Genomic DNA, 23,286 nt, shown 5'->3' on the forward strand with positions numbered 1-23,286 from the left:
CAGGGGCAGTTTGGAACTGAACTGAGCTGCTGGGTGGTTCCATAGAATAGAATCCCAGCCTGGTTTGGGTTGGAAGGGAGCTTAAAGCTCCTCCAGTTCCAACCTCTGCCATGGGCAGGGACACCTTCCACTGGAGCAGCTTGCTCCAAGGGTCTGTGGTGTGTGTGCACCAGTTGGAGGCTGCTCTCTGCCCCAACACCCCCCTGCAAGCTCCAACAGCAGCAAAGACTTGTGAAAGCCTCTGCCCACATCCCTGCTCCTAGACGGGGGACTGGGGATGGCTCCATGGGGCAGTGGGAAGGTGCCTGTGTTTGTGTAGCGCTGGAGCCCCTCCATGGGTGCGCTGCAGACACCCACAGTGCTGCCGATGGGGATGCTCCTGGGGAAAACCATCCCTGAGAGCAGAGCATCTGCTTGGGATGGGACCAAGCAACAGGCAACGCTTCAGAGAGGCAGCAGGAGCCTGAGGGCTGGGTCAGAAGCTGGCGATGCACTTTGCTGTCCTCGCTAAGGGGCCTTCATTGGTGGCCACTTGTGTCAGCTTGTGCCGTGTTCTCAGCTGGTTCTGTCCCAGCAATCCCACAGGCAGCAGGAGCAGGGCCAGAGCCCCATGGCGGGGGGTTTGTCCCAAAGCAGCACCCAGTGCCCTGTGTTCCCCCACGCCAGGGCCCATCCGAGCGCTCCCACCAGCGCACGCACACCCCGCGGGAGGAGCTCTTGGTTATCCCTTTATTTATAAACAAGTCAAGGTAAAATAAGTGCAGAGGAAAGCACTGGCTGAGCCGCGGGCGAGCCCGAGGGGCCCAGGCAGCAGCAGGAGCCGCAGCGCAGCCCTCGCCGCGCACCAAAACAGCTGTTTGAGAACTTTGGGGGGGTTTTGTTTGATTTCTTCTTTCTTCGCAGCTTTTCCCCTTAGGGGTAAACCTGCCCCAGGGCAGGATTCTGGAGCGGGATTCACCACCGCGGCCGGGAACAGTGCGAGACGCTGCTCTGGAGGGGGGAGCTGGAGCCTGGAGCAGAGGGAAGTGCTTGTGGGAAGCCCTTTGGTCACTGCAGGAGGAAGCGTGCGTGTGCTGCGTGTGCGGGCACCCCCCGGGCCCAGCTCGACCCTGGCCGGGCCATGGACGCTCCGAGGCCCCTCTGCAGGCGCAGCGACAGGCGTGGGGCAGCGCCACTGCTCCAGTGCCATCGGAATAAACCCATGGGGCTGCCAGGACCACCCTGCAAAGCTCTCGCAGGAAGAGCACGGCAAGGCCGGCGCGCTCGGGTCCTCTGACCTGCCAGGCCCAACAGCTTCTTGCATTGTGCTGAGCTGCGACGGAGCTGACGCCATTGGACCGGGAGAGCCCCTGGGAAGACGAACCTGGAAAACCCCCCAGGAGCTGCGAGTTCAGCTCCAGGTACAAAAATCACCTCAGCTCTGGGAACAGAGAGCTCCTGCCTTAAAAACAAGAGGAAAGAAGGAGGAGGAGGAGGCGAGCGCCGCAGCATCTCACCGGCTGCCCCAGCCCTGTCCCGGCCGCGGTGCACCGGGCCCAGCCTCGCTCCTCAGCTCACCCAGTGCCCCCAGTGCTGCTGTGTGGCTGCCCCAGTCACAAATAAATACGAAGGTCTCGACCCCTGCCCGGTGTTCCCGGTGGGAGGAAGGATGGAGCTGAGGGAAGTGAGAGGCTCCCGGATGTAGAAGACAGGGCTGGAGGTGGTCGCTGCTCTGAGCTTGCCGTGGTGCCACAGGGCCAGGGTGGAACAAAGAGTCCGGTGCCCCAGCGCCGCTCCGAGGGGTGGGAGCCAAGAGCCCTGTTCCCATGGGCTCTGCCCAGCGCCGTGGCTCCATCCCAGGGAAGCAGGACAAGACCCTCCGCTTCCAATGGGATGCCCATGCCTGAGTCCGGTGCGAAGCCCTGGGGCCGGCTGTGCTCCAGCTGTGCTCCAGCCTCCTCCCGCTGGCCCAGGGCGGGCTGGAGCCTGCAGCAGGGCCAGGCTGTCAGCGAGGTGTCCGTCGGCGCTGATGGGGGTGTGTGCATGCGGTACCTGTGGGCAGGCGAGCGCGGGTGCGGGTGGCCAGGAGCGGAGCTTCCAGGGTCCGTCCTGCCAAGCGTCCTCTCAGAACTTGCCTTGCTTTAGCTTGTCGATGTGGTAAGTGAGCTTCAGGGCTGGGCCCAGCTTCAGCCCCATGTACTTCATCATCATGTCGCTCCGCAGCAAGAGCAGGGCTTTCCCGTCGATCTCCTGCACGGAAGGGAAACGACAGCACTTGTGACTACCCCTGTAAGCACCAGCCCTGCCCAGGCTGGGGTTCTATGGTTGTATTCATCATCTGGTCCTAAGGTGTGAGGAGCCTTCACCTCCCAGTCCCGCTGCAGTGCCCAGGCTGAGCAGCATCGTCCCTCAAGCAGAGGGGACAGGGCTGGAAAACAGACACTGCAGGGAATTGAGCTGAGCAGGGCCCAACGCTCCGCAGTGCTCCCAGCTCTCCTGCCTGATGCCCTGGGATGCTCTGTTCCCTGGATGGTGGTTTCCTGACTAAGCTGGGGATGTGGATGGGGCAGCTGGGTTGTGCGGTAACTGGAGCCGGAAGTTATGAGCCCTGGTCCTGCAACCTCCTTTGAGGTCACTGAAAGCCTCCCTTGCACAGGAGCAGCAGAACTGGGGCTGCTTTGAGCCTGGGTTAGGAGGAATCAGGATGCGGAGCTGCCAAAATGCAGCTGGAATTGTACAAACTCCATGTCTGCAGCTGTTTTACGCACCAGAGCCTTGGGAGGCTCCTTTTATAGGGAACAGGGGAGCTCGGAAGCAGCGCACTCAATGAATCCCACTCGGAACATGTTTCTTGCCAGGAGAAATCTGCCACGAGGTGAAGATGAGGACTCCAGGATGAACAGGGGCTGTGTTGGCAGCACTGGGGCTCCAACCCAGCCAAGAGCCGAGCCCTCCATGCGCACCCTGGAGCTACAGCTGGGCTGAGATGTGCTCCCCTTGGCAGCTGCTGGGCAAGAGGATGCGGCCCCTGATCCGGAGCAGGACTTGTGAGGATGCTTTCCTTGGCCCTCACTCCAGTGCAAAGCGCTGCTCTTCCTCTGGCTCCTGATTTCCCTTCCGTGATGATCCACCCCATCCCGTATGTAACACACGTGTGCGCACACACACACACGGATGCACTCACATGTTTCCGGAAGAGGTCCGCGTGGGGTCCCAGCTGAGGATCCGCCTCCCGGATGAACTGCATCACCTCCTCCACCGTCCAGGACGAGGGATCGCGGCCGCTCAGCCGGGACACGTCCCTGGCTCCCAGGTACCTCTCGGAACCTGGGGAGGGGGAGACAGCGGCCGTCACCCGGGGGTCCTGCAGCACCGCTCCAGCCGTGCCTCACCCTCCAGCTGCCGCTTGGGCTCCTCTCTCAAAGCCACGGCAGAGGCAGCGCCCAGGGCACGTCCCAGAGGCTCCTGGGCACAGCTCTAGCACTGAGCCTTGTTCTCCCTCCTGAGGCCTTACTTTTGGGCCAGCCTTTTAACACTGAGCCCCCTTCCCTGCTCTAAACCCCAGTTTCCCTTTGCCTCCCTTCAGCTGGGTTTGCTCCTGCCATTCCCACTGCTCCTTCCCATCTGCTGATTGTTCCCACTGCCGCAGGGAACGCTCCTCCATTCCCACATCTCCCCCCAAGCACCACTTCTCCCCTTGCTCCCCTGCTCCAAACACCTCCTCCAGCAAACCTAACACGGCAAAGCTGGTTCAACGCATGGCTGCATTGGCTGATGGACTGAGCCCACACGGCGAGTTCTGTTGTCTCAAAGCACCACCCAAGCCAACACAAGTCCTGCTCCCTGCATGCCAGCATGGGCACATCCCATGGTTTCGGCTCCCTGCCTGCAAACATGGCTGTGGGGGGCAGCTGAGGATGGAGGCAGCAGCAGCCTGAGCTCTTTAGAGGCCTTTACTGATGCTGTGCACAGAAATGACGACTTCTTTCACCAACACCTGCCCCCGTACGTGGTGCACAGCTCTCCTGCCCCATCTCCCCTGCACAAACAGGCACCATGCATCCGCCGCAGCTCCAGCCTCACCCGGCCGCTCTCCCTGCCCATTCCCAATCCATCCTCCTTGACTCAGACACCAATTCACCGCCTTCCCCCTGCTTGCAAGTGCAGCTCCTGCCTGCGCCTTCCACTGACCTCCACGGCCACCTCGCACCACGCCGCACGCGGGACCCTGCGAGCATCGCCTCGCCACCCGCCCGCCTGCCTGTGTCTAGAGCCCCTGTCAACCCTCTCGGACTACCTGGGTCAGTGCCGAGGTCTCTGGTACTCGCTGGAGTTAGAAAAGCCCTTTACTGCCCAATTTACAAGCGGAGGGCTGGCTTCTTAACTCTCTTACCCCCAGAGCTAAGCCTACGCAGGGCAGAGGAGCTGCCCTGGCTGAGGCTAGAGGGTTGGTGCAGGTGCCTGTATCCTGGCAGGCGATAGTCTCTGGAGCTCCTGCTGTGGCTGGATGCATTGACAGAGTTCAAGGCAGAGTCCATGGGGTCCAGGCGAGGCTCCAAGGGCCCTGGGAGGCCATCTCCCAGGACAAAGGTTTCACCTGGAACGCACCAAGCTGCAGTCAGTGCACCCGCTCGCCACGCACGACGCTACCGCTCGCACGGCACCGGCTGCTGGGGGTGTCCTCGGAAGCACAGGCACTAAACCAGGCCCTGCCCACGGGCTGCAGCCCAGCGCTTGCCTGGCGAGTGCCAGGCCAAGCAGTTGGCAGTGGGGATGGTTGGTACCCAGACCGCAGCACCGGCTCTGTTGGCATCTCTCTGGTAATGGTGGCATTACGCTGGTGATGTTCCCAGCTCCGGGTTGCAGTCCTGGGTCCTTACTGCTGCCAGAGGCCCTCCTGTAGGGCACTAGTGGAGGGCTGCCTGTTCTGGATGCCAAGGGACACAGGGCTCACACAACAGCCCTGAGCAGGGAGAGGATGCTCCCTGAGGGGTCAAGCAATGCACATCACCAGCGTCAGCGTGCAAGGTAACGCACCAGGCCATTGGGACTCTCTTTAGTGGGACTCATGGGGAGCAGGAGGCTCCTCCGAGCAGCTCAGTCACGGCCAGGCAATGCTCTCACGCCATGCTGAGCCTCCGGCCCCAAAAGCAAGGTGCTGGTGACCCCAGCTCACCCCCCCAACCTCCTGCTGGGCTCGTGCTCATTCCCTAGGTCCGTGACAGCTCCCTTTGCTGGGACACACAGAGGAGGGACAGGGCAGGGGGCAGGGGGCTCTCCCTGGGTGGGGGTCCCAGTGCAGGCCTGGCTTCCTCACCATCCTGTGCAGGAACACGTCTCACTTTCATCTGTCAGTGGCAGCATTAGGATGGAGCTGTCTGGGGGATGCATCAGCTGGGCCAGCAAGGTCTCCCTTTGCTGTTACAGAGCTGGCTTCATCCTAGGTTGTAGATTTAACTATGGCACAACCACGTCTCAGGCCAGGTGGAGCCGATGCCTCACGGTTCAACCTCAGATACCTGCGTGCTTCATTATGAGCAATGAATTACCTGGCACGTTCATACAGCCCAAGAGGAAAGAGGCTCCTGCAGCAAGGCTGGGCCAGTGCATCTGGCTGGGAGCTGGAGCACCCACAGAGACCCAGAGGCAGCTCATCATGGTCCTGAGCTGCTGCCACTCAGACTCCATGGTAGGGGACAAGGAAGAAGAAACCTGAGTAACCGCAGCCAGGCCCTGGGCTTCTTCCCTGGGGTTTCCCAGACCCCAGGAGCAGCAAGCGAGAAGCCAGCACAGTGCAGCTGCACTGACCTGGGATGGTGATGAGGGTGCAGAGGTGATGCTGCAGCCCAGGAGGCCTGAAGCTGCTGAGACCATAGAACCAGTGCAAAATCATTGACTGGGTTGGGTTGAAGGGACCGTAAAGCTCCTCCAGCTCCAACCCCTGCCACGGGCAGGGACCCCTTCCACTGGAGCAGCTTGCTCCAAGCCCCTGTGTCCAACCTGGCCTTGAACACTGCCAGGGATGGGGCAGCCACAGCTTCTCTGGGCACCCTGGGCCAGCGCCTCAGCACCCTCACAGGGAAGAGCTTCTGCCTAAGAGCTCATCTCAGTCTCCCCTCTGGCAGGTTCAAGCCATTCCCCTTGGCCTGTCCCCACAGGCCCTTGTCCCAAGCCCCTCTCCAGCTTTCCTGCAGGTCTCCTTTAGCTATTGCATGTTCTCCAACCTAAGATCTTCCCCAGCTTCCCCACTAAGCTGATGCTGCCCTGCTGAGCGCTGCAGCAGCGGGGCCCCTCCACTGGGGCAGCCTCCCTCAGAGGTCTGTTATTTTCTCTGCTTTCTATGAACTACAGGAGCTGGGATCCTCTGGTTTCAGCTTCTGCTGCTGGTGCTTGAGCAGAGATCCAGGGGGTGAGTTTGGCTGGAGCCAGCCAGCCCCTGCCTTCCCTGGCTTCCTTTCCTGGGGCTACAAAACAGAGAGATCCCTCTTGTCCGGTGCATTGGGAATGGAGGGAAGCAGATGTGAGGCTCTCACCCATGTAACTGCAACCCTCCCTCTCGTGGGCTCTGCTCCTCTGCACTCGAGGCATTTCTGCCTTTCTTTGCTTTCAGGTCTCTGGGATGCTCTCAAACCAGCAGCACATCCTTAACACCTCACCTACAATCAGCACTGCTGTGAGCCTCTTAATCCCCAGCAGCCTGTGCTGTGCGCTGGCCTGCACGGCACCAGCTTCCCACCAGGACAGATGTGTTTTCATCTGCTCTCTGTGCACAGAAGGTGGTTTCCTGGCTTATGACTATTCCTGAATAACTGAACCCTTCCTTCACTCCTGTACCCCCTTCCCACCATCCCACTTCAGCATAAGGCTGGATGTAAAGCCAGCCCTGAGCTGGCTGCTCTGGCTCAGGGCTGGATGGAGATCCCCTGGCCCATGTGCACACTGTGGATGTGACTTCCACCCGTGGTTCTCCATGGGAGCTTCTTCATGTTCACTATATTTGGTCTCCTCTCCAACAGGGCAGTGTTGCTTACAACCCAAACCACATCCATTAAATACCTGTGCAAAAGGGGCATGTCTGGCTCACAGGAAAGTGCAGAGACATGAGAGGGGCTGATGGGTGCCCTCTGCATTGATGGGGATGCTCAATCACAGCCCAGTGCTGTGGGCGTGGGAACAGGTCTGTGCTGCACATCTCCATCCTCAAGGAACCGCAGCGTCCAATGTGAGGTGACAACAGCTACAGCTTCCAGGGAGCTCCATGACGCTCACCCAGACGTGGCCAGGCAAATGTGTGCATGAAACTGCTCATGAGGACCCCAAAGCTGACCGGGCACTTGCAGCCCAGAACCTCCCCATGTGCTGGGCTGCACCCCCAGAGCGTGAGCAGCAGCTCAGGGAGGGGATCCTGCCCCTCTGCTGTGCTCTGGGGAGACCCCCCCTGCAGTCCTGATCCAGCTCTGGGGCAGCAGCACAAGAGGGACGTGGAGCTGCTGGAGCGAGGCCAGAGGAGGCCATGGAGATGCTGCGAGGGCTGGAGCAGCTCTGCTGTGGAGCCAGGCTGAGAGAGCTGGGCTGGGGCAGCCTGGAGAAGAGAAGGCTCCTGAAGGGGAGACCTCAGAGCAGCTCCAGTGCCTCAAGGGGCTGCAGGAAACCTGGAGAGGGGCTTGGGACAAGGGCCTGTAGGGACAGGACAAGGGGAATGGCTTGAACCTGCCCGAGGGGAGACTGAGATGAGCTCTTAGGCAGAAGCTCTTCCCTGTGAGGGTGCTGAGGCGCTGGCCCAGGGTGCCCAGAGAAGCTGTGGCTGCCCCATCCCTGGCAGTGTTCAAGGCCAGGTTGGACACAGGGGCTTGGAGCAAGCTGCTCCAGTGGAAGGGGTCCCTGCCCGTGGCAGGGGTTGGAGCTGGAGGAGCTTTAAGGTCCCTTCAACCCAAACCAGGCTGGGACCTATGATTCATGCAAGCAGAAGGAATTTCTGGGCTCAGCTATTGAGGACTGCAGCTTGGGCTGCAGGGACACCACGTGCACGGGTTCCTGTCATTGCAATGCTAAGGATCCAGAATTCACCCTCAGTAAATATTTAACTTAGCAATTAGTGCACTGTCACTATCCTGCTGTGAAGGCACCGTGATGCATTCGTCAGGTATGTGATCGTGTTCTCACATGTGGTTATGATCGTACATCTGAAGAAGAGGATGAGGCCATCCAGCTGGGGAGCACTGCTTGGAGAGGGAGAACAGAAGCTGCACATTCATCCTCATGTCACCTATTTCTGGCCTTGTGTTTGGCTGGGCTTTGTACTGCAGCAGAGCCGGAGGCTTCTTGGTAGGATCAACACGAGAGACTTTGGATCGTCTTAAAACTACAGACACGCAGAGAACAGCTCAGAACCGACACCCCCAGAGAGGGGAGACGGAAACAAGGTGAGAGGGGAATGATTCTTAGCCCTGTGACTCATCTGCAGCAGAAGCCAACATGCAGGGCACAGGATGCGCTCAGGCATACACCCTATGCAGAACCCTCCTGCCTCCATACCCAGCTTCGGAGCGATGAGGACCTGGGTTATCCTGAGGCAGATTTGCTTACACAAACTGCTAGTCTTAAGTAAAAGCTTGCATTTGGAGCACTGGAGGAAACACCACCAGGAGTGGGGAGAGGCAGGGAGCAGCTCATTAAAGTGCAATTAAACAGTGCTAGAGATTCAGGAGTGTGGTTTTACTGCTAAAGCACAGAGCGTGGCCACAAGCACCAATCTGATTTGCGCAGCTCCTAAACTCCCACTGCTCCCAAGGAATGGCAGCCTTTGGAAAGCAGGTCCCCACTGGGCTGGAACTGCAGCTTTCTAGCAAAAAGCTCCATAAATGCCACCGGATGGGAGAGGAAAAACAATGTAAGAAGGAAGATCCCTCCTCAGCCTCCTGACTGCTTGCCAAAGGCGTGATGAATGCAGCTTCCCACTGCTGCTCACTGCCTTCAGCTTGGCAGACTGGAAACTGTTCAGGTCCTGTCACAGTGCTGAAGCCAGAATCCGTGCTGGGGAGTTATCACTGTGAGAAGAGGAACCTCCTTGCTCATATTCAATAGCTGAGTATTTCAGGCTCGTGTTCTTAAAATGCATCCTCCGAAAAGCAAATGCTCCTGCTTGAACTTACACTTCAGTCCAACAGGATCACCAACCTCACGTGAAGGCACGCTTTCTACCCACTGGTCTCTGCTGTTACAGAAGAGGATGCAGTACTCTGGGCATCCTGATGACACGACCCATTCAAAGGCCAAGAGAGAATCAAATAGACTCTGAAGTAGTCTAAGAATCCATCTTGCAGACAATCTAATGTTAAGTTCCCTCTTGGAATTACTCATTACAGAAGCCTTCCCTCTTCAGTGACAACAGAATGTACTATACTCATCACCTAACCAAGGCACCTTAATCTTTAGAGCACATCACTGTGCTTCAAGAGTGGGCTGAGCACTGCATGTCCCACCTTCTGGTAGAGGAGTGGAAAGGCTTTACTAACAGTTAACCTAAGTGCAGTGGTTGATGTATTGGAAGAGAATGCCAAGGGGACCACCAAGGGCATGTATCTAGTGGTGAGAAACAGACTGAGCCTCAGGGAACAACTTCTGACTGCGCTGGAATAGATAAGATGGTCGCACACATCACCTTGTTCTTCATCTATATAACCATTTTATTCCATGCAAATCCTAAGGCCACCAGAAGCTGTCCATTGTAGGGTGCAAGTCCAGATCAGCTGCACTTAGGGAAGGGGTCAGTAATCCTGCAGAGCAGAGGGCACAGTGATGGATGGAGGCTAAAAAGGCCGAGCACTTGCAAATCTGGGTTCAGCACCCAAGCCCAGCAAGAACCAGGGACATGGTGATCTGAAGGCAGAGCAACAGAGCACAAACCCAGCGAACTGTGAGCCCAGCCTGGAGTTTCCAGCAGGTCTTAAGGGGCACATTACAAAGAATTGAGAGTAAAACCTTGGCAGATTTCACCATCAGTTAAAAGGCTTTGGTAAGGTTAAATCTCCGTAACAGAGAGTCTGCAGTTCAAACCAAAAGGGAAGGTGACTCCAGCTCCTTATTGAAGACTCCTGTTCAGGCTCAGGTCCCCCAGCTACCTGAACCCCCTGGGTCCTCACCTCCACATGCAAGGGACACCTATGGACCACACACCGCAGGGGACACCTCTGCAACTGCTTCTGCAGCACATCTGCACCAGCATCCCCTGATGGACGCAGCAGGAAGCAGCAGCACTGCGGGATGTGAACCTGGTTCAGCTGGTGGAGAACATGCTCGAGAGACCCTCCCTGCTACTTAGGAAGGATTGTGGGGAGCAAGATGGGATCCTGGGAAAGGGCAACAGGTTCCTGGCCCTGCAGCTGCACATCAGCATTTGTACAATAAACTGCAGCAAACCAGCATGGAAAAACTGGGGGGAAGATCGACTGAAGCAACTGGGCAGGTTTATGGCTGCCATGCACAGCAACGGAAGCTAAAATAAGGGTAAATTAAATCCCAGATTATGTGGTATTAGGTGATGACAATCAGGGTTAGAAGGAATTCTCCCTGCATTCCACGCACCTCACACAACTGCTTGGGCAACCTGCCTTGGGAGAGCATGGCTTCATTTCTAAATGAATGGGTCACCAAGCACTGACCCATGCCAGCGACCAAGCAAAGCGGACCTAAACCCACGGCTCGCTTTGCTCTGGTCCTGCTGCGTCCATTACAAGTCACTACAAACAGCCAGCTTTGGGAAGAGACACTGTGCTCACCTTCCAAAGGGTGACGGTCATTCTTTGGTAACTTGGGGGAGAGAGGAGCACTGTATGGAGGGGAATCTTGGGAATAGCGCTTTGCACCCCGGCCTGGTCCCTGCAGAGTGCCGTCTAAGGAACTGCTTCTGTCTAGGAAAAGAGAACAAGCCCTATTTAGGAGTGGAGACTTGCTGGGAAACCCAGTCCTGCCAGAGTCACTCAGGATCACCAGCGTGCTTGCAGCCTGTTCCAGCTGAGATCCAGCCCATCTGTCAGTGCTTAACACCTTATACTTTGCTTTGCAAGTCTGACCAAAGGGTGGTGAGAAACCTAGCGCAGAATCCTAGCCATATCCTGCCATATTTCACCCCAAATAACACCTCTGATCGACTCCATTCCCTTTCTCCTCGTTCTACCCCTCGGCTCGTCCTGCGCAATTCCTGCTCCTCCCCACTCTTCCCCTTTCAGGTGTTTGTGAACACTTCAGTGCTTGATTAAACTGGACTCAACTTTTCCACCCTTCTCCAAAGGGACCCCTCGAGAGCTGCCACTGCTGCTCCTCTCCAAGTGCTTCCCAACGCTGGGGCTCTCTGCATGAAGCATGGCACAGGACACCCGGCTGGGCTGTGAGATGCCTCTCTGTAGACAGCTGAGGGCTGCACAAAGTGTCAATGGGTGGATGAACACAGAGGATGGGAGCACCAACACGATGGGAACGGCAGCCAGGGAAGAGGTAGGGGGGCGGCAGTCCATGACCTGCCTGCACAAAGCATGGTCAGCTGGGAAGCAATGAAAAGAGGTTACCTCCAGCCACTGCCTGCCTGCACGGGCCCCCAGCGCTGCTGGTTATCCCCTTCCAGCTGCCCCAAGCAAGGGCCACATGTGGGAGCCTGCAGTGTTCCAGGTGGATGAATACCAGCCCCAGCTGGGGCAGGGCAGGAATGGTGCTGGAGGGGTGACAGAAACACGGTGGGGAGCGCCTGGCTCTGACACCAATGGGATGCATCACGCCAAACACAGAACAAAGGTACGGGGGTGGGAAGCAGCACGGTCACAATTCAGTTGACTAAAGAGAAGTACAGAGGTAGGGAAAAATACCTGAATCCTTTGGGGAAATGAAAGACTAAGCTGCTTAAACTGAGGCCTTAGGACTCCATACAGGTAGCATCAATAAATCACTGTACCATTATCCCTAAACTGTATTGTCTAACAGTAACTAAAAGGGCCAAAGAGAAACCTGGAGAGAGGCTTTGGACAAGGGCCTGTACTGTAGGGACAGGCCAAGGGGAATGGCTTTAACCTGCCAGAGGGGAGACTGAGATGAGCTCTTAGGCAGAAGCTCTTCCCTGTGAGGGTGCTGAGGCGCTGGCTCAGGGTGCCCAGAGAAGCTGTGGCTGCCCCATCCCTGGCAGTGTTCAAGGCCAGGTTGGACACAGGGGCTTGGAGCAAGCTGCTCCAGTGGAAGGTGTCCCTGCCTGTGGCAGGGGTTGGAGCTGGATGAGCTTTACGGTCCCTTCAACCCAAATCAGTCAATGAAAGTATTAGAAAGACAAATACCATCCTCAGGACCAGTCCTTGTAGAAACATTTGGTGCCCAGGCTGAGATAAGAAACAAATGCTCTCTGGATACCTCTAACTGTAGAACAGCACAACCTCCTTCAGCAGTCACCGAACCACAACAGATGGTGATGCTTTCTAAAGGCTTGATCAGGTTTTGGTTTGGGTTCATTTTAGAAGTCATGTAAAGACACAAGGTTGCAGCTCAGTGTAAATTAATGGCAGGATAACCCAAAGCAGGTCTGTAGCTGGGGCCCCCGAGTTTAAAGGACAAGAAAATAAAGAAATGGAGACATACACAGAGCTGCCTCAGCAGTGCCGATGGGAAAAAAGGCAACTGCCTTCAGTTCAAAAGATGCCATAAACATCATGAATGTGTATCATCAGTGAGGAAATAACCTGGGAGAAAAGGACCCCAAATCTGAGTAGATAAATGTTCACTTTGGGAAGGATGCTGAGACCAAGCAGATCATTTCCTGGAGAGGAAAAGGAGCTGCTCAGAGGAGCTGCACACCCGACAGGATGGCAAGCACAGGCACAAAGGGAACGTTTTAACTCATCCTGTCCTTTGACACGGTGCAGAGGAAGAGGCAGGCCCATGTTTTCAGCTACAGAAGTAACAAGAGTGTGGGAACGAGCAAGAGGAAACCGTGCAGAAAGGTAAAGACTGAGAAAAAAGGGTCCTTGCTTGGAAAAGATGGGCCCACTTTGAGGTGTGTTTCACCTCACCTACCTTGGGAGGCTGGTGGGGAGGAAGAGGAGCACCTCTGCCCATGCCTGGGCTTGTGCTGCTGGCCATCCCCAGGCAGCAGGATGGACACCTTCACAGGCAGTGAGCGTGTGCTCACCTCATGGCATCAAGTCAAAGTCCAGGCTCCTTTAGGATGCTGTGACTTGCACTGGCTGCTCTGGTACCTGCTCCCCGACTGACGAGGGTGTCTACACAACCAGCTCAAGCGTCAGTGCCTCGGTGACACCCACCAGTAAAGCAAATCCTCCCCTTCACTTCCAGTCACAGCCATGCTGAACAGAGGGGCAGTGATAAAAGAAACAGGACAGGGACAAAAATACACACCCTTGCCTAAGACGTGAAGTCACATAACAGAATGCTTTCAAAGTGGGGATGTGAGGGTGCAGCGGAAGGCAAAATGTAACCTAAGAAAGAAGATGCACATGAAATCTGCAGCAGATTGTAACAGAACTCAGGGAGCTGCTGCTGGAGTGATGGGAACCATGGTGTGAGCACTTGAAAAAGAAGGTGAAGAAAGGATTTTGGTGACAAAACGTTCCCATCTGACCTCAGCAGTGCTGCAGCCAGGCTTGCGAGAGGTGCTGAAGGACGGGGTAAGGAAAATACTGCAATTACATGTGGCGCACACATCAGAGGAGACTAACCCAACCGCTTCCTTACGAAGGGATCTATCACACAAAGGAAGAATGATCAATCTCATTCACCTGGAACTCACCAAAGCATTTGATATGGAGAACCACCAGCTGAGACAGAGAGCATGGGCATTACCAGAAGCCTTGTTCATGCGCAAACACTTGATGTGAGGGGAGGAGCAGCCAGCAGAGCACTGAGCGAGAACACGAGGCTGCAGAGCACTTGCTAACGAAGCTTCCTGAAGGTCATTCTGGAGCTCAGTGTCTTTTAACATTTTCACCAATCACTTTGGCACAAATCTCACAGATTCACTGACGGAAGCTGCTGATGCCTCCCCACACCAGGCCAGACGAAACAGCATTTGAAATGATGAAGAAAAAGTCTATATAGTCTGGAGAATCCAGAGCAAAACACAGAGGTGCACTGGAAGCACTGTCCCATGAGCTGGGAACCTGCAGTTGGCAATAAAGGATGGTATGGACCAGGACGGGTTGATCATCACCTGCTACAAGGACACAGCAACGAAAATGGGCTTCCAGGGACATTTCTTGTGAACATGGAGGTGCCAGAGCTGTGGCACCAGGTCCACAGCAGCTCTTTCCCAGTGTGCTGAGTGCCACTCTGGCCACTGCATGAAGTTGAACTCAAACCAATACTAGTTGAGGAGAGCAGAGCCTTTCTTCCCAGGGCAGCCAAAAGATGAGCTCCCTGGAAGGATACAACTGTGCCCTAACTACTACAACAAGAACCAAGTCAAGCTAAAGACAAGGAGACACAGATACCACATTGCCCGGAGTAAACCTGGGCTGGAAACTACAACACAGCTCCTAAAAATTCAGCAAAACCCCAGTGGAAAAGCAAAATCCCCAACTCCAGAGCTCATTAAAGCAACACTGCACATTGTGGTGCCTGTATCAACAGGACCCTAGGCTCAGAAGTCCAGGTCTCTCCAGTCCTCCAGGTTTTCCGATGGCTCCAGATCAGATCTACCTGCTCACATCATCTCACAGCTCATCCCTCTTCCCATCCACAGCAATCAACTTCCCATTTCCTTGCAAACCTACTGTTCCCTCATGTACAACTTGATCTATTCCCCTTACTTCCATGGTTATGCCTGACTCAGCAGGACAGAATCCCAGGACGCAGCTGACCTAAGGGCTGCTGCAGACCTTCCTTCTTCTGCCCCAAGCACATGCATGAATCCTCCACAGACCCGCAGTGGTGCTCCTGTAAAGCCAGTTTGTTCTGGGAATTGAGCTCCCAGTCCTAACCAGTGAGTGCTGGAAGAACCAGCCCCACTCAGGTACACGAGCACCTCTACTGCAGAGGGAACAAGGCAAGACACACAGAGCTGAGGGTGAGACCAATCAACACTTGGTGTGATTTAAGCTGATGTACAACCACATCCTCATTCTTCCATCACCAGCCCTAACCTCTCATCAGAAGCCACAGGAATGTGCAGATAACAACGTTTATCACCTTTTTCCAGGTACTGCAGAAAGGTGCTAGATGCTCAGATGCCCAACAATCCCTGAGACATCAGCATGAGCTACAGCACCAGGTGCTACCGCTTCTCTGGATTGTGGTTAATCTTCCTTTAATCCCTGCAGACACTCTAAGGACAAGTTCAGGAAGGGATGGTCTCAGTATCACGTCATATCTGGTGCTCTAACTGAGCTGCCCTGGATTCTGACTTTCTCTTCAAACCTTCCCACCCTGCCAGGCAGCCCAGCACAGACATCACTGACATCTCATGGGGGCTCGAAGCCACGTGTGTGAGCTACGGGACCTTCCCCATCCAAGCCTGCTACCATGCCCAGACCCAGTCCTATTCCTCCCATTCTGGTTTTGCTCTGTCTCATGACCATGGGATAATTTCCCACTGGAACACACGGATTTCTTCTGAGGGTTCCCTGGTAACCTCTAGTCCCAGGAACTAGACATGCTGCTCTTGTACTTGCCACAGCAGCCAACCCACTTCCTATAGCTCCTCTTCCTATAGCACAGCACAGCTCCCTGCTCCTGGCACTGCTGCTCCAGCCTGCAGCCATGGAGGAAGCAGAGGACAGTCACTCCAAGGTCCTCTTTAGACTCTTACTAATCCTCTCCCCTGAGTCTGGGTGCTTTGTGAGCTGCAGTGAAGCACTAGGCTGTGGCCTCTAAGCTTCGCCCTTAGCAGCATCTCCTTAAACAGTTCTCTATCTGTGTGTATCCTTTTATGCTTTTCTCACCAGAGCCTTAACTATCCAAAGGATTAACTTTGGACAGCCCTCGAACAGCACAACATCTATTTGCTGACTTGGGGGCAGAAAGAGAGGGGAGGAAGGAAGAAGAGGAGATCAGAACAAGATACTTGCCAGCTACTAAAGAGGGTGCAGATAACTTTTATCCTCTCCAGGACCAGCATTCCTACAGGAGCAGCTCTTCCAGAGCCCCATGGCCAGTCTGGAGAGGCAGCTTCCACCCCAGGGGCTGCCGCCACCACACAGCACTGTGGTGAAAACCACCGGTCTTATTTTCCACTGCATTTGCTTAAGAGCAATTCTGCAGCCTTATGATTTGTGTTGTGGCATGAAATACCTTGGCAGGGTGTGTTGCTTCACCATGGTGAAAGGTGGTTCCTTTCCATGCCATGGAAAATGAAGCCACCTATGCTTCTGATTGCTGAGCACGCCTCATCCCGGAACGGGCCATGCTCCCACCTTCTGGCAGGGGATTCACAGCCAGCGTGGAAAGTGCTCTGCTGGCTTTTAGTTCCATTCCTAATTGCAGTTTCCCTGCTGCATGTTATCGCTCTTTTCACACAGGCTTTCACCTTAATTCCTAACTGGGTGAAGTCACTCTAATCAGATTACAGGAAGCAGGAAGGGCTGGGAGAACACGGAGAGGAGGGGAGACAAGGAGACAGCACGGATGAGCGGAAACCTACAGGCAGAGATGGAAATCAGACCGACGGGCAGAAAACATGGCAACTTGAATCCTGCCCACAAAAAGAGCCCTGGGGGTGTGTGCATGACACTAGGTGTGATGCAATGAACCCTGCAGGGAGGGCTCTGACACTCAGCCTGCCTCCTGACATAAACTCTGTGTTAAGACATGGGGCATCTGAGGGTCCCTACAACGCCAACCCCCCCCAGCTCCTACCTGGTAGATACCTGTCGTGGTCGTACTCGTGTGAGCGCTGCATGTGGCTGTTCTGAGTGAAAGGCTGGTTCCCAAAGAGGTTGTCACTGCGGAGATTGTGGCAGAGCTTCTCCAGGAAGCGGAGGACGTAGGTGATACTGTTTACTGCTGGCAGGTTCAGAGTGTGCTGTTCCCGATCAAACACAGCTGGAGACAGAAACAAACAGAGCCCAACACGTAAACCCCCAGCAAAGGCAGGAGGCTACGCCCAGGGCTGCACAGCCAGCTTCTGTATCTCAGCATCGCTGGTCTAGACTAGAGCAAACAAAAGCCACTGCCTTCCCCTGGCTGAGGGCTGGGACAGGCTAAAACCAGTCTGCTGCACCCAGCAGCAGGGATGGGGCTGCAGCGCTGGGAAGTTGCGTTCCAGGGCATAGGAAGGCAGTCAAAGAGGGGCCTGCACGCCCTGTGTCCAGGGCTTACAACAGGATGACACCCTGGGCATTGCCTGTCTCCACGTCAGTGCTGACATTCCCACCCGTTCTGCCTCCTCCCGGGGCTCGGGCAGTGCTGGGGGATGGAGGGTGAAGTGTTAACGCTGCCCAGGCTGATGGCAGGGCCACATGCTGCCTTCTCCAGCACTTGTGCCCAGAGGCCACACTAAACTGCTCTGGGTCAGCCACCAGCTGCTGCTTCACTGGCACAGATGTTTGGCAAGAAAGAGAAGACAGAACTCTTCCGTCTGCCCCTGGCCCATGACTGCACCAGGCTTCAGGAGAGGCATCTTCCAACGAGTGAATTCTTGCAATGACATCTCCGAAGGCAAAGTGCTGCAGGCCAGTTCTCACCTGAGATGACCTCTCCCCCGTGGCCTTGTTTTAAGAAGGAGAAGACTGTTTTCTGATGATAAGCACAGTCAATGCAGGCCTGTACTGCTTGCTGCAGGACAACAGAAGCTCGAGCAGGTCCAAAATGGTCCGGCAGCTGCTGAACTTTCTTCTTGTCTAGGTGGGGCCCAGTGCTGCCGTTCTTGTTCAAGTAAATGCAAACTGCCAAGATGAGAAACGTGTTTGCCATTAACCCACTCAAGAAAGCAAGAAACAGATGCCTAAAATCCAACATGAGAGATGCTGAGATCTTAAGACTCTCAAATCACTCGCAAAGGGAAATCCACCACAGCAACTGCCTGTCTGCATCCTAACAGCAGAGCAGCTTACAGAGGGCAATCCAAAGTGTTCCTGCCTCTCACTCATCTTCCACACTGTCCATGTCCCTCCTACCCTCTCCCCTGCCGCCAGGCTCCCAAAGACAGGCTGCAAAGGGGTTCCTGTGCCAGCCAGGGAAGGTGGCTGTGATGACAAAGGAGATGAAGGAGTGCAGCCCCTGCTCTTTAGGGTTCTTTAGGGTCCTCTGAAAACTGGCCACTCACTCTGTGGAAACAGAGGGCTCAGCCATATCCAGTGCTTGACCAACCATACAAAAAAGCAGCTTTGCACTAGGCTTTCCTGCCCAGACTCATCTTCAGTGCATCCCACAGCTGTAGCAGAGCATACACTCTGCACTGCCACTCCTGCTCCCTCCTGTCCCTGTTTGCCTGGACATCCTGAAGCTGAACAGATCATGGCCACTGTTGCTCAGCACTTGTTCTGCATCCTGCTGTAGGGTCAGGTCTCCATGGGCTGGAAGAGCTCATAACGTGAGCCCACAAGAGATGCTGCACACCAAACTGCCTCTGGGCCTGATGGGCCATGGAAAGAGCCCTTTGAGAGCTGCACAGTCACCATGAGCATGCAGGGAAAGGGGTCCCTGCACTGGAGAGATGGACTTGCAACCTTCCTACAGCTTCATTAGTTCCAAAACAGAGAGAGAAATAACAAACAGCTGATCTGAACCCCTGGGCTCTCTTTTCCTCCCTTCCATCTCAGGCCAGCCTTTCAGGAATTGCAATGGCTGCTGGTTACAAGTTTAGGAAGGAACAGGACTACCTCAGTGTGTCGCTTTCTGACCAATGCAGCTCCTAACGTGGAGAATGTGCTTCAAGACCCTTACCTGTGGGAGCCTGCATGGCAGAGCTGGGGACTGTAGCAGCGTCCTGGGGCACAGTGCTTGTGTCTGGTTCTGGGGTACTGGTGGTTGGAGAGGTGGGTGCTGGGTTCAGCAATGTCCTAGGTTTCCTCTGCAGAAAAAGAGGAGATATTTCTCCTTTTACCCCTGCTCTCCTTTACTACCCATGATCACTACACTCTCTCCTCTGCATCCAACAGACAAGGCACTGTGGAACATGACACACTTCTGATGGTGATGACGGGGAGTCTGAAGAGCCTAGTAAGCAGTATGTGTGCATTTTATACATCACAATCCGGACAAAATAACAAGCCACCTTTGCTTGACTCAGACCAGCTACAGACTTACTACACATGATGGACCTGAGAGCTTATTCCACCGTTTGGCCATCCTGTCATGATCACAGCATCTGCCATGCTACCTTCACAGCTAATGCAGCTCCAAAGACAGAGTTTCTTGATGGAAATGATCTTTAGGACACAGACATTCACTACAGCTCTGGGGCTGGACTCTGAGGGATACTCCCAGCCCACATACCCCTCTGGTCTCCTACTTGCTGCAGTCATACAGCCAGAGGCTGAGACAAACGTGCACAAACACACGCATGCACCATCCCATGGCAGAACTTGCAGCACCTGCTTTTCACCCGCCTGCGTCAGCATCAGCTTTTACCTTACTGCCAGGCTTGGGGCCTCTCTTTCTGGGGAATTTCAAAGGCTCCACTGACTTGGAGGGTGTAGGCATGGGGTGATGGATTAGCGCTTTGGTCGTTCGACCACGCTTCTTCCCTGTTTTGCGACGCCTTTGCCCTTGTTGATGCCCCAAACCAGTCTTTGTGCTACTGTGCATGCTAGGTTTCTCCGAGTTTACTTCGGAGGCAGGTAAAGGGCTCTTTGGAATCACAACTGAAATAAAAAGAGAAAAAGCAAATAGAATTAAATCAGGCGAGAATGAAAACAAGAGCAGGCTCCATCTTTATACAGCGTCACATGGGAAAACCTGCAGTGTTCGCAGCCCCCTGGACGGAGGCTCCAGCTCTCCATGCCAGGATAAAAGCCAAAGGCACTGATCCTGCCTCAGCGCTCGAGCTGTGGGACGTGGCTGGGCTGAGCTCCTGAAGGATCATGCTTTCAGCCATACCTTCCTTCCTGAAAACAACTGGCACCTACACCTCTTCCTGCTGCGAGTGGTGACCTGCCAGCGACCACGGAGAACGCATGGAAAGCATTCCTAGGGGAAGGATCAGTCAAGACCTGCCTGATAGTGCCAGAGCCAGTGCTGTGCTGGAAATCCCCTCTCCCGAGGCAGAAATCACATTTGCTCTGTCCCTAAATGACCAGTGAATGCAGTGATGGTACCACCTCCATCCCTGATGCCCTCGAGGACTGGAATCCTGGCCCTGAGTACCAGCTCATCTCAGCTGGATCTGCTGTTCTGCTCCTCTCCCACACAGCCAGAGGTGCCAGCACAGGCTCTGCTCTTTCTTATGTTCTCATGCTTGCCGCAACAAAACCAGGTTTCTGGTCCACAAATCCCCTGAATTTGGTCATTCATCTCTCCCAAGTCCTGCTGAAGGCTGGAGGTGAGCTGGCTCAGCTCGGTGGCCCAGTATTCCCTTTAAACTCCTGCTAAAAGGATACAAACCCAAACCCTCCCAGGTTTTATAGAATCACAGAATAGTTAGGGTTGGAAAGGACCTTAAGATCATCCCTGCCATGGGCAGGGACACCTCACACTAAACCATGGCACCCAAGGCTCTGTCCAACCTGGCCTTGAACACCGCCAGGGATGGAGCATTCACAACCTCCCTGGGCAACCCATTCCAGTGCCTCACCACCCTCTCAGTAAAGAACTTCCTCCTTAGATCCAATCTAAACTTCCCGTTTCAGTTTGAACCCGTTACCCCTTGTCCTGTCACTGCAGTCCCTAATCAACAGTCCCTCCCCAGCATCCCTATAGCCCCCCTTAGATACTGGAAGCTGCTCTGAGGTCTCCACGCAGCTTCTCTTCTCCAGGCTGAACAGCCCCAACTTTCTCACCCTGTCTTCATACAGGAGGTGCTCCAGCCCCTGATCATCCTCGTGGCCTCCTCTGGACTTGTTCCAACAGTTCCATTTTGAACATGCACAGTGAGCATCAGGATGTCTTGTTTCTCCAAGCTGGAAACCTCGCTGTGTACTCAACGTGAGGGCTCTGAATGTCCTAACCCCCCACTTTTAAAGCAAGGGTCTTTATAGTGAAGGAGAAAATCTTGGCCAAGGAAGCAACGTGCAGTGAAAGGCTGCAACCAGGATGGCATCAGGTTGATGCGCAGCCCTGATGGCAGCACAACTGTGGGTATGGAAAGAGATTGTGAAGGTTTTTCTAAGGAGGGTTTATGAGCAGTGACTGGGAGCAGGGACTCACTCCCGGGGCACAAAGACTCAGTTTGCTGCCGACAGCTCAGGGGTAGCAAATGGAGCTGGGTGCAGCTTTCCAGGGGCCTGGAGGTGACAGCAGTGAGCCAGCCCAGAGGCACGGCAGGGATGGGGCAGCGAACTGAGGCCTCTCTTAACTGCTTCACTGCCAACCAGAGTGCAGCCCAAGCGGACAGCATGGCTGCTATGGGGAGGTGTGTACAAGGTGTGTATAAGGCGTGCGTAAAAGGTGTGTATAAGGTGTGTACAAGGTGTGTATAAGCCCTGTACAAGGCATGTATAGGGCATGTATAAGGTGTGTATAGGGCATGTATAAGGCGTGTACAAGGTGTGTATAAGGTGTGTATAGGGCATGTATAAGGCGTGTACAAGGTGTGTATAAGGCATGTACAAGGCGTGCACAAGGTGTGCACAAGGTGTGTACAAGGTGTGCACAAGGTGTGCACAAGGTGTGTACAAGGTGTGTACAAGGTGTGCATAAGGTGTGTACAAGGTGTGCACAAGGTGTGCACAAGGTGTGCACAAGGTGTGTACAAGGTGTGTATAAGGTGTGTACAAGGTTCCATCAGTGGCAGCTCATTTTGGCCTTACGTGAAAAGACCGCTGAAGGTGGAGGATCCTGCTTTGCTGTACAGGTCTGACTCCAGCTCTGACTCTGTGCTCTGCACAGGGAGACTGGCCATGAACCTGGCTGCCAGGTCTAAGGAAACCTGAGCAATGGTTCCTTTGGGCACCTCTAAACCAGGCCTGGTGTTACCTGACCAGCTTCATGTGGGCTGACACGCTGGCCCGGCCCCGGGAGCCACCAGGACTCCATGGGCATTCCTGTCTTGGGATGTGCCAAGGGGTAGGAGGGCACTGAGCTGAGCCCAGGCTGCCAGCTCATGGTCACAGCAAGGCCACTGGGCCGGGGCATGTTTAGGACACAAAGGTCACCTGGTGCTGCAGAGAAGGGCCAGGAACGCCAAGCAATCCTCTTCCTCCTCCTCTTCCTCATGTGGCTGCCATCAACCACTGCCACCAGCAAACCTGGTGCTCCACGCGCTCTATGGGATGGAGACCCCTGCCCTCCCTGCCCTGCCAGACTGAGCTCCTGGGGGTTGCTAGGAGTAACCTGCACTAACAGGGAAGTGCAGAATGTCCTCAGGTGGTTTACACCCATCCTGACCTCACCTGGCACCAGGGCAATCAAGAGGGTGCATGGTGCATCCAGGAACCGACCCTGTTCCGCTTGTCAGGGGGAGGCTTCTGGTGCCTTCAGTTTCTTGGTTTAATTTTGTTTCCAAATGCTTTAGTGTTCTGTATCAGGTCATAGAACAGTCAGCAATGGAAGGGACCTTAAAGCTCCTCCAGCTCCAACCCCTGCCACGGGCAGGGACACCTTCCACTGGAGCAGCTTGCTCCAAGCCCCTGTGTCCAACCTGGCCTTGAACACTGCCAGGGATGGGGCAGCCACAGCTTCTCTGGGCACCCTGGGCCAGCGCCTCAGCACCCTCACAGGGAAGAGCTTCTGCCTAAGAGCTCATCTCAGTCTCCCCTCTGGCAGGTTAAAGCCATTCCCCTTGGCCTGTCCCTACAGGCCCTTGTCCAAAGCCCCTCTCCAGGTTTCCTGTAGCCTCTTTATGCGGCTGCCCCAGAGCTGGATCAGGGCTGCAGGGGGGGTCTTCCCAGAGCACAGCAGAGGGGCAGGATCCCCTCCCTGAGCTGCTGCTCACACTCTGGGGGTGCACCCAGCACACGGGGGGGTTCTGGGCTCAAGCACTCACTGAAGCCGGGTCAATGGGGAGCTTCTCCTCACCCAGCACCCCAGGTCCTTTTCCTCAGGCTGCTCCATCCCATCTCCCCCAGCCTGTAGCAGTGCTGGAGATTGCCCGTCCCGGGGGCAGGACCCTGCTCCTGCCTTTGTTGAACTCCATGAGGTTTGCAGACGTCCATCTCTCCAGCCTGTCCAGCTCCCTCTGGATGGCTACATTATCATCATTATTTTACTATTACAGTACCA

General features: G+C 55.2%; 1 protein-coding gene across 4 annotated transcripts in view; it reads right to left on the reverse strand.

Moving 5' to 3' along the window:
* Positions 1-780: 780 nt before the first annotated feature.
* Positions 781-23,286, reverse strand: part of SCMH1 (Scm polycomb group protein homolog 1) — a 62,840-nt gene continuing 40,334 nt past the window's right edge. For 3 of the 4 annotated variants that reach the window (XM_080632514.1, XM_080632513.1, XM_080632515.1), the window contains 6 exons: positions 19,540-19,772; positions 18,853-18,979; positions 17,652-17,852; positions 16,825-17,010; positions 3,164-3,306; positions 781-2,229 (listed from right to left, as the gene is read on the reverse strand). In XM_080632514.1, coding sequence (XP_080488640.1) covers positions 2,104-2,229; positions 3,164-3,306; positions 16,825-17,010; positions 17,652-17,852; positions 18,853-18,979; positions 19,540-19,772 — 1,016 coding nt within the window. In that variant the 3' untranslated portion in view covers positions 781-2,103. Of the gene's footprint in view, positions 2,230-3,163; positions 3,307-4,372; positions 4,577-10,757; positions 10,890-16,824; positions 17,011-17,651; positions 17,853-18,852; positions 18,980-19,539; positions 19,773-23,286 lie in introns of all 4 variants that reach the window. The other variant, XM_080632516.1, reaches the window with a different exon arrangement.

The sequence above is a fragment of the Psittacula echo genome (assembly GCF_963264785.1).
Source record: "Psittacula echo genome assembly, chromosome: 21".
NCBI lineage: Eukaryota > Metazoa > Chordata > Aves > Psittaciformes > Psittacidae > Psittacula > Psittacula echo.